Source organism: Camarhynchus parvulus, chromosome 1, assembly GCF_901933205.1.
Source record: "Camarhynchus parvulus chromosome 1, STF_HiC, whole genome shotgun sequence".
Classification (NCBI taxonomy): domain Eukaryota; kingdom Metazoa; phylum Chordata; class Aves; order Passeriformes; family Thraupidae; genus Camarhynchus; species Camarhynchus parvulus.
Window position 1 is genome coordinate 112,521,844 of NC_044571.1, and position 17,926 is coordinate 112,539,769.

At 38.9% G+C, this 17,926-nt stretch overlaps 2 protein-coding genes across 5 annotated transcripts in view; one reads left to right on the forward strand and one right to left on the reverse strand.

Annotated features, from left to right (window-relative positions):
• Positions 1 to 17,834, reverse strand: part of ARL13B (ADP ribosylation factor like GTPase 13B) — a 33,532-nt gene extending 15,698 nt beyond the window's left edge. For all 4 annotated transcript variants that reach the window (XR_004060870.1, XM_030951867.1, XM_030951875.1 and 1 more), the window contains exons 1-4: positions 17,588 to 17,834; positions 15,060 to 15,232; positions 13,514 to 13,584; positions 11,430 to 11,679 (exon numbers count right to left, since the gene is read on the reverse strand). Coding sequence is in view for 3 of the 4 variants with exons in the window: in XM_030951867.1 (XP_030807727.1) it covers positions 11,430 to 11,679; positions 13,514 to 13,584; positions 15,060 to 15,118 (380 nt within the window). In the remaining variant the exon portion in view is untranslated. The remainder of the gene's footprint in view (positions 1 to 11,429; positions 11,680 to 13,513; positions 13,585 to 15,059; positions 15,233 to 17,587) is intronic.
• On the forward strand, positions 6,468 to 7,500 carry STX19 (syntaxin 19). Its single transcript, XM_030951895.1, has one exon. The coding sequence runs from the start codon at positions 6,541 to 6,543 to the stop codon at positions 7,417 to 7,419; it is 879 nt and encodes a 292-aa protein (XP_030807755.1). The 5' UTR covers positions 6,468 to 6,540; the 3' UTR covers positions 7,420 to 7,500.
• Positions 17,835 to 17,926: the final 92 nt, after the last annotated feature.

Below are 17,926 nucleotides of genomic sequence, written 5' to 3' on the forward strand. Positions count from 1 at the left end.
AGGAGACATTTCAATAAGTCAACGTTTTCCCTAGACAGTTCCTCTAGGTCACTTTTAAATAATAGAACAGTTAAAACCAAGATTCTAAACTCCTTCTGTTTACAATATCTCTAGGCAACTTTAGTCTCATATTAGCTTTTGTATTCTGGTCATAAGAACAGCAATTATAATTAGTTTCATTTTCTTAAGTGGCCTCATTCTCACCACAGGTCTGATTCATATTCCTATTTACTGAAAACGTTTTGTGACACATTGCTCTGCTATCAGTTCAATCCCACCTCTTAGTCAAACAGGCTGCAGCCAACGACGGCTGAGCTCACCTAAAGCAAGTTATGTTCAGCTTCCAGATGTGCAATTCCAAAACAAGTAACAATAAGTGACATAATAACATATTTTTGGACAAGATTAAAAAAAATAAAAGTGAATTGGTTTCTTATACTCTGTTTCCCCTTGATATATCAAGCCATATGCAAATTCAGTATAGTCAAATTGCTTGTATGTTTTTTTAAAAAACCTGCCTTACATTTATTACAGATGAGTTCCAAGGCTGTGATAGGCAGCTCTGTGGTCTGATAGAGATGAAATGGGAATGTAAAGCAGGTGAGATGGTGCATAGCACAAATTCTGAGTCTGCACTTCTACTGTCAAGAAGACAAATTTCTCACACTTCTTAGAGCAATACAAAGCTGTTAAGTATGAGTTCAAACTATATATTCTATTAAATGGAAACAATTCCACCTGTACTCTCTCCTGCTGCAGCCCTTTCTCTTGCTCCTATTTTATTTTCAAGTACTGCTTTAAAATATATCAATATTTGGTCCTTAATTAAGCGGTCTTTAGGCAGAGGAGATCGTGACTTTATTCCTAGATTTGTGAGGATTCTTGAAGAGCACTACTGACAGCAGATCTCTGGGTAAATAGGTGAAAAAAATCACCATCAAAACATGAAGTTCTTACCAATTACAGAGAATTAGCGGCAGACTAAGTGACTTGCAGAGTGAGATCATTGTTTTGTCAGTGAGGTGCAGTGTCCATCACCCTCACTGGGAATTATGTCAGTGCAAAAGCATGAACTCCTCACCTTCTCTTGCCCAGAGCATCAGCAGGAATGTCTGCAGACATGGAAATGCTGGGAGGTGCTTTTCCTCAAGTCTACATCTACAGCCACACAATCATACCAAAGACTTCCAAACTCCAGGGAACAAGCTCAGGTTTACAGCTGATTCAGTCTTTGTATTTTTGAACCAAATACTTCAAAAATAAAAAAACACCAATGCAAGACAGATACATTTCCTACAACGTGACTGTGTTACAGATTTGTGGTTAAAGGCTCAAGAACATCTTGAGTCTTCTCCCTCTCTCCATGTCTCTTGGAAAACTCACTCCAGAGCAGCATGATTTGGCTACACTTTGCCAGCAACTTGGGCCTAATTCTTCCCCACCTTACAAATTCTTTGAATACTCAGGTCTGCTTTACTGTATTTGAATTTCTTGGTTTTACTCAATATCCACATTTCTCTACCTCCCACAATCCATTTCACACTAATTAGAGAATTCCAAAGCTACATTACTTCAAATGCAGCATTTCTATTCTTGCACATTCTGGTAATTTTGGTTTCTCTGGGGAAGTCTTGTGGCAGGTTTTACACAGTGATAGGACAAGGCAGAAGTGTTTTAAAGGCAAGAAGAAAGATTTACATCACATGTTAGGACAAAATTCTTTACTGTGAAGGTGGGGAGGCTCTGGCACAGATTGCCCAGAGAGGAGTTGTGATCATCCCCTTTGCTCAAACTGTTACTGATTTTGCACTATCATTTCATCTGTGGCATATTTTTAGGCAGAGGAAGCTCTGTGCCTTTGGTATTTTCTTGTTGAACTACTCCCATACTTTCCACAAACAGAAACTTGAACTTACAACTATTTTTAAGTATGTTTTTCCAAGGACTTATCTTACAACAGAGATGCTTAAGAGGATATTTTCATCCAACTACCTTGTGTCTTATAATCCTTGGTTTAAATATGTTTGTTTACAAGGTATTTAAGTTAAAGGAAACTTTACAAACAAAGGAGAAACTAAATGTAACTTACAGCAAGATGTCCTACTTTAGTAACCTCAGATACAACTCTGAGTAACAGGGCAAGATTTCAAAACGCCACCAAACAAGTGCCTTCTTTCCTTGTGAGAACATGAGAGAGCACAAACTGAATTTCAGCTCAAAACACCAGTTTTCCCCAAAGACTACTGTAAGGATTTTAAACTATATCCACTTAAATAGCATATATGTCTCACTAATTTTTTGTTGCTTAAGCAGTAATCAAAATCCAGAGTATGACTCCAAGATTTACTCATTGCCATTGTGCTCGGAAAAAAGTTAGATGGGTTTCTTGGCACAACATGACAGAGCTGTAATGCAATTCCATTGCAGCTTGGAAATGAATAAGAAATAATAATTTAAAAAAATGTTTAGGATTACATGTAACATGAAATTCCCTTGGGACACATTGCCTCAAAGTCTACCCAGCGCCCTCAACTGGCTCATAGCTAAGGGTCAGGAAAACAAGCCTACCCTTATTTTTGGTGCAATCATTTTAAAAAACCCAAACAAAGAAACCCTCCCAAAACCAAAAAAACACACTAACAAACAAAAATCCAGCAGTTTCAGCAGAGGTAAAGAAGGCAGCATGAGCCACAACACAGATCACAGATATCAAAGTGCTCTTAAAGAGAGGATTCTGTTCCTTGATTGCCTGCAAGTCCTCTTCTCTAGAAGATACTAAAATCAAGGTGAGGAGGCAAATTGTATCAAAGATCAAATAGAGCCTTGGCTGACAGGCATTTTAATAAAAGTGCTGAATAACTAAGAAATAGTGAACAAAAGCAGAAATTAAAATGAACAGGAGGCTTTAGTAATTTGGGGACTGGGGAAGACATAAAACAATCCAACAAAGCCAAATTAGAAGACATTAAATCCAAGTGCAACTAAAAACAAGAGAAGTCCACATTATTAACTTTCCTATTTCACATATCTAATTATGTCTTTTAACTTTATGTAGCCCAAATCTTATTTTTGGATGTAGGCTCCATGTTTCCTGGGTCTACTGTTACATTTATCAGACAGGTGGAAGAACATTCTATGTGGTTGCTTTGCAATTAATCAAGTGGACCTTTCAACTTGCCTTTTTCTTTTCAAATGGAGAAGATAACATAAAAAACTTCATTTCTGTCAAACTCATTATCTTTGAGTTCTAGACATATTTTATCATGATGACAGATTCTAATGGTGGTCCAGCTACCAGGATCTATTATTCCCCTAGTCAGTGTGCTGAGGTAATTGTCTTTATCAAGACTTCTCCAGTCACACATGGGGAAGTGTGACTTTTGGCATTTAAACTGTGAGATTCACATAACCCTGTTTCTGAGAAGCAACACAGTCAGGTTATCAGAAAGCAAAGACTCTTGCAATACCCTTAAAATATATTTGACAAGGATGTGAAAACTGCATTTCTGAACTTGCCAACTATAGATGGCTATAGATAAAGATGCTTCAAGAAGAACAAACTTAATTACCAAGGGTTTTGCATTATAACTGCATTGGGCAGTGAATGTAGGGGCCATACTAAGTCACTGGAGTGCTTTCAGTCCACATATTCCATTTACTCCACTCTAAAGAATGGGTATTTTCTCTCTTTACTGACAAAAAACTTCAAGGAAAGTGAAGTGCTTTCATCTCAATCAAAAGAAAAACAGGATGCGCCCCTATATACAAACACATAGGACAAAACAAGGACTCAGTAAATGAACAGAGCTTGTTGTGGAACACTCAAGAAACCAAGCCAACAATTTCCAAGGTTATCTCTATCATGAAGACATCCTCATTTCTTTGAAACCAGCATGTGTTCCAATTGCCAGTATAATCAAGCACAATCATTGGCAAGCCTGTTCAGTAGCAGGCTTTGAAGGCAAGCCCAACAGTAGAGAAGATACAAAACTAAGATTCAATTGCTTACGTTCCAGTCTTTTGTGAGACTAATCTTTAAACAAGAAAAAAAAATCTCCAGTATTTTCTGCTCACTTCTCTGATATTTAATAATATTTCCAGATTTGTTTTGCAGCTCTGTGAGGTTCCTCCCTCCAGCCCCAAGGAACACAGCTACTTCAAGAGCAATGCACCAATTCTCTTGGACACAAGAAATTCTTGTCACCTCACAGCATGAGCATTAATGGTGCCCTTAGAACTTGCTTGTAATCCCAGGTTTGCTCAGCCCTGCTAAACTAACATGGGTCAGCAGATGTGTGAGGCAGAACTAGAACAGATTTTCAGGTCACTTCTCTGAAGCCCTGTTTAGCAGCCCTGGGTCCTTTCACATGCCCCAGGCTGAACTTTCCCTGTTGGTGGTGCCAAGCAGCTCTGGAACATTCCTGAAGAATGTTATCTGGCAGAAACTGCCTGACTTCTGCCATGGGGACATCCACTGAAAAGTTCAGCAATGGAGAAGCATTACTGTCATGAAATGAACACATTTTGCATTTTTGTCAGATGAGAATAACGCTCCCCAGTAAATAACTTGCAAACTTGTCTGATCACAAGTCTTCTCTTGAAGTGAATCAACAAATACTAAATTCAAATATTAAGGCATTTAGGGGAAAAAAAAAAGCAGTAAGGAAAATTCACACTAGGGTAGAATATCAACATTCTTTCTTATGACTGACCTCTGAAGCATTTCAGGTTTTGTTTTTCAGCTAATCCTCCTGCAGAAAGCCAGATTTAAGTCTGTGAAGATGTGTCCACACTGCTCAACTCCATGACTTACGCAAAAATCTATTCAGAGACTTCAAATATGCATAGGGGAGCAGAGATACCACAGCAGTATCATTTGGAACTCTTCAAATACAAGAAAATCATTTGCATATTGACAGGTTACCGGATAGAAACTACCGTTTGTAGTTTCTAAAAATGCATCTTTTGGATACTATTAAGAAATCCTACATTTGCTTGCTAAGAAAAAATAAAATCTGTAGAATCAGGGTTTAATAAGAGTTGCACCTATTTAATGCTACTATTTCAGAAAACAGCCCTAAAAGCTCTGAAACAGCCAAAAGATCCCACTGTGCTGTTTAACCTTAATGCTTGAACAGCCTCTTGAAAGACACACATCTGATTGAACTAGAAGACCCCCAAGTAAAAATCCCATAATCTTCTAGTCCTGAACATGTTACTTCTTACTGAAAGCTCTCATTCTTGGTCACAGTCCAAGGAAATAATTTATGTGGAGTTTGAGAAAAATACCTTCTTCCCTATGATTAAAAATAGCTGAACTTAGTTTCCATTGGGCATGTTTTAAATATCTTGTTCTTAATTATCTCTCCAGTAAAGCTTGCACAACAGCTAGGGAGCAAAACAAAACTGTATCTGCTTTCTGTTAAACAGGTATCAGTACTGAATTATAACTCACTGTGGGTCACAATGCACATTTGCATCAATTTTATGAAGAACATAAATGACAGAGTAAGAGTGGATAACAGTAATTCAGAAAGGCTTTGAAAATCTTCATGCTGCAACATTAGTGATATAGATTCAACTCCATAAAAACTCAAACATAAAAAAAAATAATTTATTTTCATGCTAAATTATTAGAGTTCTGAAATGATGAGAGTTCTGTTCTGTTTTAGCTAACTGCTTCAGTTACCATCTAACTCCCCAGGCAAGAAAAATGGAGAAATGTTTTTGTGCGGCCAGTTAATAATCTAAATTCATGCCAGAATGCTGATTCATTACAAAGTCTGTTTCATAATCTCAAAAACTGAAAGATTTCCTACTGAGAATCCAAAAGTGGAACAGCCACACTCACTTCTATTTCCAGAAAAGATTTATAGGTTGATTAGTTTTCATCAAGGAAAGAGTAGCAATAAAATAATTGGAGTTACTTCTCTCTTCCTCCCCAAAATAAAAGTCTTCTCTGTTGTCATTTTATTGCAAAAATTACCTTGGTGATTTCTCATGGGCATCTCCTCACAGCACAGACTCCTCCTTCTTCACAACGCAGCCAACAAACCCCAACTCTCTTCTCCCAGCTAACCCACTCCTTTACAGCATTCATCCTTACTAGACGCAGCTGTGGCCTGTTAAGGCAGGCCTGTTCCTAATCTTTGGCAATTAGTACAGCTGCAACCTCTCAGGGGTGAAATTTCCTTCTGCACTATCTTTATTTTCTTACATTCTACCCTCCCACACTTCTCTGGTCTCAGTTCTGTGTGCTGCATCACAAATATACACATAAATGGCCTTGGGCTACAAATCACTACTTCTTCAGAATACCCCCATTCCAACTGATAGCTACTTTTACTTTCGTGCAGAGGGAAGTAGCTCTATTCTCCAAATCTACTTTTCATATGTACATATAATCACTAACATTGATTGTTGTTACATTTTGATTACAGTGAAATGAAACAAACCAAACAAAAAAATACTGGAATTAACTTCCTGTGTTGCAAGAGGGGAGAAAAAAAAAAGCAGGAAAGAATCCTGACCACAAAAACCATGAGAGATCGTCTGCAAGAGCTCAGACTGAGGGCTAAGGAACTACAGATGGGTGGGGAAAACAATGGTGCAACTGTACAAGAAGAGGAGCAGGAGGAGTTTGAACAGCAGGCCATTATTTATGAAAAAGAGCCCATAACTGAAAGGCACTTGCACGAAATCCAGAAGCTTCAGAATGAAATTAATAATCTGGTGGAAGAAGTCAATAAATTCAGCCAACAACAAAAAAGCCTTGTGTCTTCAATGAGAAGATTCAGCGTTCTCAAAAAGGAATCTAACATAGCCAGGGAAATCAAACTGCAAGCAGAACACGTACGCAGAGGTTTGGATGAGCTGTCCAAAACAGTGAGGAGAGCTGAGAATGAGCAGGGGCCAGCCCGAGCCACGGTGAGGATCCTGGCGGCCCAGCACGCCTTCCTGTCCCACCGCTACCTGCAGGCCATGCTCGCCTACAACGAGGCCATCACCGCCAAGCAGGACAAGTGCAGGACCTTCATCCTCCGCCAGCTCGAGGTGGCTGGCAAAGAGGTGTCTGAGGAGGAGGTCAATGACATGCTCCAGCAAGGAAAATGGGAGATTTTCAATGAAAATCTGCTCACTGAAGTCAAGATTACTAAAGCTCAGCTGTCAGAGATTGAGCAGAGACACAAAGAACTGGTCAATCTGGAGAACCAGATCAAAGATGTGAAAGAACTCTTTATCCAGATTTCACTTCTGGTGGAGGAGCAAGGGCAGATGATCAACAACATAGAAATCTACATGAACAACGCTCAAGAATATACTCAGGCGTCTAAAGAAAAGTTTGGGCTTGCAGTCAGGTATAAAAGAAGAAACCCTTGCAAAGCAATTTGCTGCTGGTGTTGTCCGTGCTGCAGATGACACCAGGAATGAACTGCTTAAAATACCAGTGGTTCCTCCACACTAAACTGATCTTGGAAAGCACTCTTGGGATCCCTTAACTGCTTCACTTCCCATTTTCCCTTCAGCAGAGCTCTCAGGAAAAACTGCATCCGTTTTTCAAGACAGAGTAAAGAATTTTATGGTTTTCACAGAAACGCATGAACTAGAGGAAAGGCTCAAAGGATAAAATTAACTTTTTTTTTTGGTTCTTGTAAACTTCTTCAAAGTTTAGAAGTTCTAAAGTTTAGTTTGGTTCTTCAAACTAAAACAGTGTGGCAACAAACTGCCTGTGCTGTTGGGAGGCATTGAAAATATTGTTAACCTCAAAGACAGGATTCATAGAAATGTTTTACTTACTTTTCATGAAATAATAATAAGTATTTTTAATTGCCTTGTGGTTTTGTTAGCATTTATATTTACTTGCTCAAATTCTAAATGTTTCTTTTCCCTGGGAATCTAAAATTCTACAAAACAAATCTCCACACATAAAGCAGACACCATTAGTAACAATCCAGAATGGGATGCCTAAAGCAAAAAATAGGTCAGAAAACTTATCAGGAATGTTTCAATACTACATCTATAGGAAAAGTTCATAAACTTTCCATAAATTGACAGGCAGAGCCCTACCAGGATAGGGAATATGATCCTTAATTACACACTCACAAGGCACATTCTTAATGCTGCCTATCCTACCTAAATACACAGTCACATTTGCATCTCGTTGCAGGAACAAAAATTAACGAAAAAATAGAATAAAAAATAGAACTCCATTCCTTACACCCCCTACTCCTACCCCATAATCTTGAACCAGAGAATGATTTAGGTTGGAAGGAACCTCCTGCAACCAACTTCTTTTGGAACTGAGTGAGTAATTGCTCTCCATGCAATTGAACAGCAATAGCAATGTAACTGAGACAAAAAAGTTATTTCCAAGAAAAAATTTTAAAAAAAATTCCACACTAAAACCAAACAGCAAACCAGAAATATATTCTTGAACTGCTCTGTGCTGTGCAAAGACACTTAATTTGGATAGTCAGAGAAGGAAGAAAAAACTGCACTGCAATTCAGCAGGACACTAAGTGAAGTGGATGTCTAGCTGCATGTAGCAGGGAAAAAATCTACTATCAAAGTCATTTTCACATTGTGGTATTTAGAAAAGTTGGATTCCTTCCATCCCAGAGTAAAACTGCAACTGAAATTAACTGCTATCAAAACACAATCAAAGGTCTGAACCATAAAGTAAAAAATACTATTTACACAGTAGCAACAAAAAATAAACTTAGATGACATCTCTGAAACTATTTCACTAAATACTCTCCCTTTAACTGCATATATTAAAAATACCTTTGTGTTCCAAGGGCAGAGTAGAAATTAGCCAATAAACAAGAGCTGTACTTCCAATAGTGGAATAAAACTCAAGATTTCAAAATTCAAGTTTTAATACTTAGGAAAACAGCTGCCTGAATAAGTCATTTCCAGATGTAAATTGGTTAGAAACAGGCAAAACAGATAAAACATACTGAAGGGGACCTGGGAAGTGAGAAAGACTTGTGAAAACTCTTCCTTGATAAGGGGGTACTATTAACTGAAAATAAGTAGTATGAAATAATAGTATGAACTACAGTTTATATTGAATTTGATTTGAATTTTGAATTGAGCATTCAAAATTATTAGCAGTAAAAATTTGCAGTAATCACTAAAGTAACTTTGCAGTGTTTTCAGTAGTTACATAAATGCAGAAAACCAAACAAATTAAAGCCCAGCTGCAAGGGTTCTATGAAGAAGAGTGAAACATTAATAACTGTAATCCCTTATCACCAAAATAACAGGTAGAAAGTAGCTTTCTCCTAACAAAATACCTGCCCAAAGATCTCCTTGGTATAAAATATCAGTCACAGCACATGGAATTGCATTTCCTCCTGCACATGCTCCATGTCAACTTAAATAAAAAAAACCCACAACCAAAACAAAGACTCCAAACAAACACAACTAATCCCAAACAAAACTAGCATTTGCCTGCATAATATGATGTCTGTGTGCTCCTTTCTGATAAAAGAAAGGACAAAAATAATCCTAAGTGAAGAAAATTTAAGCTTGTATATAAGTCTTGAGGATGCTGCCAGAAGAATTTACCCATAAACATAAATTAGGTGACAACACTGAACAGTAAAAAAACCCAAATGACAAGTTTAACATCTCTAAGTAATTTATACCAAGAGACAGTAAAAGACAATACTATCACATTTGAGGAAAACTGTCTTAAAATGATTCTCTGACACCTCCACAGGCAGCAATAAATAACAGCATGGGAGAGCAGCAATTAAAATTTGTAGAAAACATCACACTGAACATCAGATATCTTAGATAAATATGGGAATATGAGAAAAGAGTATTTAGCACCAATTTTATGTCCACATTGTGCAATTCAGCCTGTTCTGCATAAATTGAAATGCACTAATTTAAAAATGTAGCAAGGTATTGGGGAACTTCTTGCTACATGGGTAGCAAGTATCTCTTTTTAAAAAAACCAACAAAACCAAAAAGCTCACAAACAAAATCTGAACATTAAAATTAATATAATATTTTAAAAGGCTAATTTTCAGCATAAATTTGGAAATCTGAGAATACAGGAGAGAGTTCTTAACTCAAGAGGCAGGCTCACACAGGAGCATAAACCAAAGGACTATGGGGTCCCTCCACAGAACTGGGATACTCCAAAAGCAAATTCTGATCAAAGCCTTGAAGTTTAATCGAATAAAAGGTAGTAACATCAACAAACTTGGTTTATTCACCATTAGAGCAATTAATAAATACACTCTGCCTTCTGATTAGCTACTGATAAGGATCAAAAAGCAGTATCAAGATCCAGGGAAGCGAGTGAGTTCTCTGCAGCTCCAGTCAGCCACACAAATATAACTCCATTATAGGATTATAAAGATTTCTACCAAAAAAAAAAGCCAAAAAAACCAACAAAACCAAAATACAACGAACTCTCCCCATAAAGTTGTATTTAATTAAAAAACACAGCACAGCTTTCCACAGTCCCAGCTGCATTTTCATTTGAGTTAAACTAGGCTGGCTTTATTGCTTCGTCTGTGCCAGTAACATGCAGAGCAATGAAAGGTAAAATCTAATCTATTTTCAACATATACACCATTACTTTGCTGAACTACCCTCCACTTCATCAACACAATTAGCCAGGCTCAGCTTCAAACCAGCAGAGCATCACTGTTTCTTAAAAATAAGAGGTCTCTCCTCTTACCTGTACAGATTCTTTATGATAGCAAAGGGATGTTGTGCAATTTATGCATTATGGAGGTCTTATGCTCACCAGACATAAAGATACTGACTTGACAAACTGTTTTAAACTTTCAGAGTTTATTTTTTAGCTTCAAAAGCTTATTTGTTAGCAAATATTTTTGGTGTGGAATTTAAAAAAAAATGTTCTTTCCAATATTTTTACAAAAAATATATTCTTTCCTATATTTTACAAACAATTTTCTCTACTAAACAGAGAAAAAAGCAGGTGCCTAATACAACTAAAGCAAGCCTCCTTTAATGAGATTTTGTTGATCATATATCAGCGGCACCATGAATTAAGTAAATAAGACATTTATTGCTGAGAGCTCACCCTATTGCTGAGTATAATCAACCATTTACCATTTAATTAATTGATGTAGGCGTAAGTAGCAATAACATTTTTGCATCATGTTGCCATGCAAAATTTGTAAAGCCTTTTAACCTAGTATTTCAAGTAACATTAGAATTTTAAAGTGTTAAAAAATCCCACCTTTTTATTTTTCTATGGCAAATGAAAGAGGAGAGAAATAAATATCCCTGAGAAGGATAAAATAAAACATAAAACCATAAAACTAATTGCAGTATTGGTTAGTGCTAAAGTTACAGCAGTATTAGTTACAGAAATAGTTCTTTAGGTCTAAATTCACCCAATTTCAGATTATTAGGAGAACATTGATTATGCTACTTACACTAACACAGGTTTTCCTGATATCTTAGGGCTTTTTAACACTTCTGTCATGGCTTGTTTTGTTTCTTCCATTCTTTCAATGTCACTGGAATCCACCACAAATATGACACCGTAGGACTCAGCATAATAATTCCTCCAGATACTCCGGATTCGTTTTCCACCTCCTAAATCAAAGATGGTGACTTCAAAGCGTCCCTGTTTAAGATTGATTTTGGAAAACCCAACTGTTGGAGCCACATCTTCAGGAGACTCTGTCAAAGAAGAAAACCTTCAGTTTAAAGAGGATTTTATAGTGGGATTTGCATAGCAAAATTCACATTTTAAAAACACGGAGTGAAACCTCCTTGTTAAATATTGCTGACCACATTTTTGCTTACATGAAGATTTCCCCTCTCCTCGGGGAATTTCAAATTAATTAGTCTCTCAACTAGTTACTTTACATTAATTTAGATAAGAGCACTGAGGGAGTGGGAAGGGGGAAGAAAAGAGAGGGGCCCAAAAGGCAGATTTTAATATTTCACACCACAGTTCCATTGCAGTGGTGGTTACTGTACTGCATTTTCACTTCCACTCATTTCCATGGTAGTAATTCAACTTTGAGAAGGAAAACAACCAAACCAGTTAATGCACTATGACCCAGGAACCCTTGTGCTCTGCCAAATTTATATTTTATCCTTCATGGCTGCCAAAACAGCTTCAGAAGTTCAAACCAAGGGCTGAGACAAAATGACTGAAACCATCTTCTTCTGAGATGTAAATTATTTGATTCCATTTATTCAAGGTCAGGTTTTAGCCTTTGTTTGTTTGCTTATTTTTATTTGCTGCTTTTTTCTAATTTGCCATGCAATATGCTAAAAAATGACAGATTTCTGTTTAATACTTTTGCTTGCTGTCTCCCTTTCCTGAGGGCAAAGGAAGCCTGGCCTCGCCTCACACCACTAAGCTGTGCCTGCAGGGCTGAGATAATTGGATCTCTGTTTTATGCAGCTGGGGAGCACAAGGCAGGACAAACATGGAAAATTCAGCTTGTTGAGAGGAATAAAATGAATGCCTGGCTAAAAGCACTGAGCTCTGAAGAGCAGTGCAGAAACTAAGTCCCCACCAGCCTTCTGCTCCTACCCTTAAGACAGCCAAGATGGGCATTCAGGACATTTAAGCCCTGGGGAAAACTCAAGGAAATCAGAATTATCTTTTCCTTGAGTTTCCCTTTAGAAATACCCATCTTTATCTCTTTTTTTCCCCCTGAAAAATAGGAATTTTAGAGATAACTGTTACATTCAGAGGGTAAAGATAGTAAAGGTGGTTTTCAAATAGAATGGAAGGCTAAATAATGAAACACCCCTATTTTTAGGGCAAAGATGGAGATGAAGGAATAGGAGAGAATACTCATGATTTTATTTGTGCTGTAGCAAGTCTGGTAACTTACATAACACAAGTAAACAAACTCAAGGTGGAGTCTCCAAGTCTGCCAAAACACTACTAAGTAAACACTTGTTCTTGCACAAGATGAAAGTTATTTAGAAAGACAATCCCACAAGTTGAGGGAAAAAAAATACAGAATTTTTATTTTCATAAGTTTTATCTCAAATTATATCCTGCTTGCATGTGCCAGGGCAAAGTACCCTTCAAAATTGAGTGGTCTCATAGTGGCAATTTTATTTATCATCATTTTCTGATTACAAATAATGATAAAAATACGTAACACTAGAACCATCCTTAATGTTACACATACCAATTTCCTCCTTTTAGACCTTATATATACTTACTTACAACACTGATTTTTACATAAAGTTTACTGCTGTATGCACATTACTGGAATGGTCACCTGAAAGCAACTTCAGCATATGCACACAAGGAAAAATTAGGAAAAAAAATCAAGTCCACTGATTGTATTGTCCATTGTAGAGTTTTTATTAAGATGTGATGAATATGGGATTTGGATGGTACAACCACCAACATTTTCTTTCAACAAGATGGGAGGAAGAGATACATTAAGATATGAAGCAATATTTTCAGATTTAAATGACAGAAAAATTAGGAATGATACTCTCAGTGCTCCGTTTGGATGATAAAGTAATCACTTACCTCCTTGAATTCCTCGGACTGTAGCAGTTTTCCCAGCATTATCAAGACCCACCATTATTAGTGTCACCTTCCTCCATAAGGAGAAAAGAAAACAGAAAGATTTTTTTTTCCTCTAGCTACACACCATTCACTCTATTTTTTTTAAACATATGCACAGCAAATTTACCACAAAATAATAGAAGAGGTTTCAAAATACCAAGGCACTGTTCTGTGTATGGTGTTTAATATGTCCAGTGATCTGATTAGACAGAACAGCAGAAGAAGGGAGGAAATGAAAAGTCTCCTATCATGGTCTAAGTTTCATGTGAGACAATGATTCTGCTTTCAACTTGATACTTGCCTGTTGCAATTTAATTTCACAGTACTGTAAATTTTATTTGGTGTGGTCATGGTCCCTTTAGCAATTTCTGTAATTGCAGTTCCATTCCCCTGTATTTTTACCATCTCTCTGCCTCAGAGTTCTTCCTGTATTAGATAATTATTTCTGTCTCCATCAGTGTGTCTGAACAACAACACACAGTGAACAACATCTGTGTAGACAACACCAGTGCTGGAAATATGTGGGACCTGCCAAGCCTTTGTTTCTAAACTGTAAATGTGCAAACCAGTGGTGCTAGGAATGCACAATTTATTAGCAAACTGGTATACAGGTTAATATTTTCCCAGGATAGGATTTTAAAACACACAGGAAAACCATATTTATGTGTGTATAGCTTAGTTCTTCCTCCTGTTCACAAAGGCTCAGTGCTCAAGTCAATTTGCTCAATTTTATGCTCCCTTAAGTGAAGGAATTCTAAAAAAAAAGTTATTTGCAAACTTGAAACTGTAATACTATCAAACATGAAGTATAATTTATAAAAGTTCTTTCAGAAGAGCAAGAAACCTCTGAGAAAAGAAGCCAAAAATTAAATTATACTTTAGAATCTCAAAATGCAGAAGCTGGAATAGTAAGGCAAAAACCAAACAAACTTTACTTTGAACAGCTTAGAAGCTTTCTGTGATGGAGTGGCCAGAGCAGAGGACAAAGGAAGGATTACAGATATAATTTACCATGAGTTCTGTCCAAATTGGAGAGATGGATTCTGTGGGTGGACTGCTGGTAGATAAGGAACTGCTGGGACAGTCACAGCCTGAGATGGTAGTGGTGACAGCTCGGGGTCCCAGTGGACACCAGTGACCAGCAGTGCCCCTCAGAGGTCCATACTGGGACCAGTGCTATTGAACATCTCCATGAATGAGACAGAAAAGGTGCTGAGGGCATCCTCAGCAAGTTTGCAGGTGAGTGGTGAGGCTGACACACATGGAGGATGGGAAGCCATCCAGAGGGAACTGCACAAGCTCAAGAAGTGGCCCATGAGAATATCAGGAGGTTTAGTAAGACCAAGTACAAGGTACTGGGTCAGGGTATCAGCACATGGAGAAGAGCCCTGGGAAGAAAGAACTTGGGGGTGCTGCTGGGTGAGAGGCTGGACATGATCAAATAGGAAACAACGAATAAAACACAATCTGGGAACGTGAGGAATGTAAAATACTTTCCCATGTTTACCTGACAGGTTCCCTCCACCGTTTCAACCAGTTGCAGCAATTGGCCATTAGATTGAACATCCCTCTTCACCAGCCATCCAGAGCCACCAAAGCTGCAGGAATGATGTGGGCAGGCCAGAGCAACCCAAGGAGACTGGCAGAGAGACTGCAGAGCCAAGGTCTTTCTTGTCACTCCTAGAAAGAAAAAAAAAAGGGACAAAAAAATTAGTTAGGCACTCTGTAGAAAGAAGGCAGCAGCCTCCTGTTCATTGTGTTATGTTCAGTCTTGTTATCTTTCCCTTTTCCATCCTCACACACTTCATCTACCCCCCTCTTACAGATCTGGGCAGCCACCACACACTGCTTATCCCAAATAATACTGCCAGGCCACAGAACAGAAGGAAACTTTTAAGTTCGAGGAACAAGACACATCCAGCTACAAAATTTCAGTGCTTGTCTCACCAACGTGCCACAGCCCTGCTGACTGACAGAGAATAAGGATCAATTTCAAGCATGAGTAAAACTTACAAGAATATAACAGGATAAAGCATTAAAAGCAAACAAAGAACATCCCTGCTAAGTGTATTCATTTAAGTGTCAATTTCTTTTGCACAAAAAGATCCCAGAGCAAGGAAGCTGGGGCTCTCTAGTGAGTATTTTGAGGAACTGGCAGTGATATCTAGTAAATGTCACTAATTTAAATAGAAGTACCAAGTACTTCCATCATTCCACAATCTCACTTTCCACTCTTCAAGCAGAAAGAAACAGAATATTCCTCTTTTTGAGAATTACCACAACAGGTATCCCAGAGCTTGTATCTCAAACTTCCCTTCATATTTTAAATTATAGCTACCCTCAAACTTAGGTAACTTTAAATGATGGCAAAAAGTGAATAATTAAAGATCATAGCAATCCTGCTCAACTGTGATGGCTTAGATAATTTATAGAGGTAGGAACTGAACTCCTCCTGATATTCTGAAGCTCATTTCAAGGATGCCTTTGCATGGGTCTGCTGTCACTCAGTATCAGAAACAGGTCAGGTTTCATCCAAAGCAGAGACAACAGCTACTCTTTAAACATTTATATTCCATTATCCTCAAGAACCTGAGAATAGCTTCTCCATGGGAGAGCTGAGTGTATGAAGAGTAGAGAAGTTTCTAAAAAGAACAAGATGATTAAAACTGTTACAAGTATTAAAATCAAGCTCTGAAGAATACAAAATCATTAAAAAAAACCAACTTCACATGCAGTGGGCTGTGGTGCCCTCAACCCACGAGCAAGTCTGAACAAAGCTCACTTTGAGAATAGAGCCACACAAATTTCTAGAAAGCAAAATGTAACAGCTCAGTGAACAAATGTGCCATTGTAATTGTGTCAAATGACATAAATGTAACATTTTCAGTGCCTGAACACCTCCACAGAGCAATTCCCATCCCATTACATAAAGATTATCTTTGCAAATTGTCACAAAATTGCTCTTGAGCCTATATAAGGCCCAGAGCATTCAGATGGGATTCATGAGATGAACAGAACTTATTCAAGAGTGAAAAGCAGAGAGCAGCTAAGCCCTAGCACAATAATCTTGTTTAAATACAAAACCATAAAAGGGGGTGGGCAGGAATTGACAAATAAGACAAAAATTTGCAGAAACAAGACACTTTAGGGGGAAAGGACATTCAACACTGCTGAAAATGTTATGGTAGGGAGGCAAATCCCATTCTGCTATGCCAGTTTGGAGAGACTGGATCTCTGAAATATGTACAGAACATATGTCAGGTGTTTTATAGGGTGCACTAACAACATCCCAGACCTGTTCCTGATATTACATCTGTCAGCTTGCTGAGGTCAAACAAAACCAACAAGCCCAGAAACCTGTCAAACTCATCAGTGAAGCCTGCACACCATTCAGTAGAGTACATTTAGTACATCCCCTTCACTAGATGCTTTTACAATACAGAATTTATTTCAGCCACATCAAGCTTTCACGTTCTTGGAAACACAGCTAAACAAATCATTTAGAGCTGCCCCTCCTTACACAATTTAATTATTTAACTTCCTCCTGTAATGTTCCTTGTCTGAATGTCATTTATAAGGGTACTTTACTGTGTTATATTTTGAACAGCAAACAGAGTGACTGAGCAGCAAAGTAGCTGCATATTCAGGAATAATTTGTGAACACCATTCTCTCTGCTAAAATTGTAGTTGAAAGCTAAATAAGGTGCAACAACTGTGACGTCCTGAAAGTCCGAAGCACTCAAATCTTTGTGCAGAACAGCTTTAGGACCACCATATTTCCTGTAAAGAGTTGTTACTGCAAGTCCAGCAGTTCAAGAGAGCATCTGCACTTTCCGGCCGTGTTCTCACCATTCCTTTCCCGTTTCCAAGAGAGCAGCAACTCAAAAACCCCGCACGTGTCACTCGCTCCTCTCTCCCACTGTGGCAGCACTTTTTAGCTTATAAGCCCCACGCTTTCTACAAAAATCGCTCTGAGAAGGACAGAGCCAGCCCTCGGGCTGCCGAGCCCCCCGGGCCCTTCCCCGCCCCGCTCACCGCTGCCTCCGCCGAGGCCCCGCAGCTCAACGGCTGCGCTCGGCCCGGCGCGCTCCGCCACGCTCGGCCCGGCCCCGCCACGGTGGCGGCAGCCGGTGGGGACCGACGGGGACCGGCGTGAGCTCCGGGCTGCGCTGGGCCGCTCCCGCTGGGCCGCTGCTCAGGCGGGGCCGCGCCGGGAGCTCGGCGGCTGCGGGGACGCCGCACCGAGCCCGTCACCCCGGGAGACGGCCGACGGCGGCCGGCGCGGGACACACTTCATGGCGCGCACGCAGACGCCAGGAGGCGGTGCCGCCGCCGACCAATAGGAAGGGGCGGTTCGCCCGGTGCCGGCGGAGA

Bases quoted from the DNA above. Each gene is read 5' to 3' on its own strand.
- STX19 (XM_030951895.1), top strand. From the start codon at position 6,541: ATGAGAGATCGTCTGCAAGAGCTCAGACTGAGGGCTAAGGAACTACAG.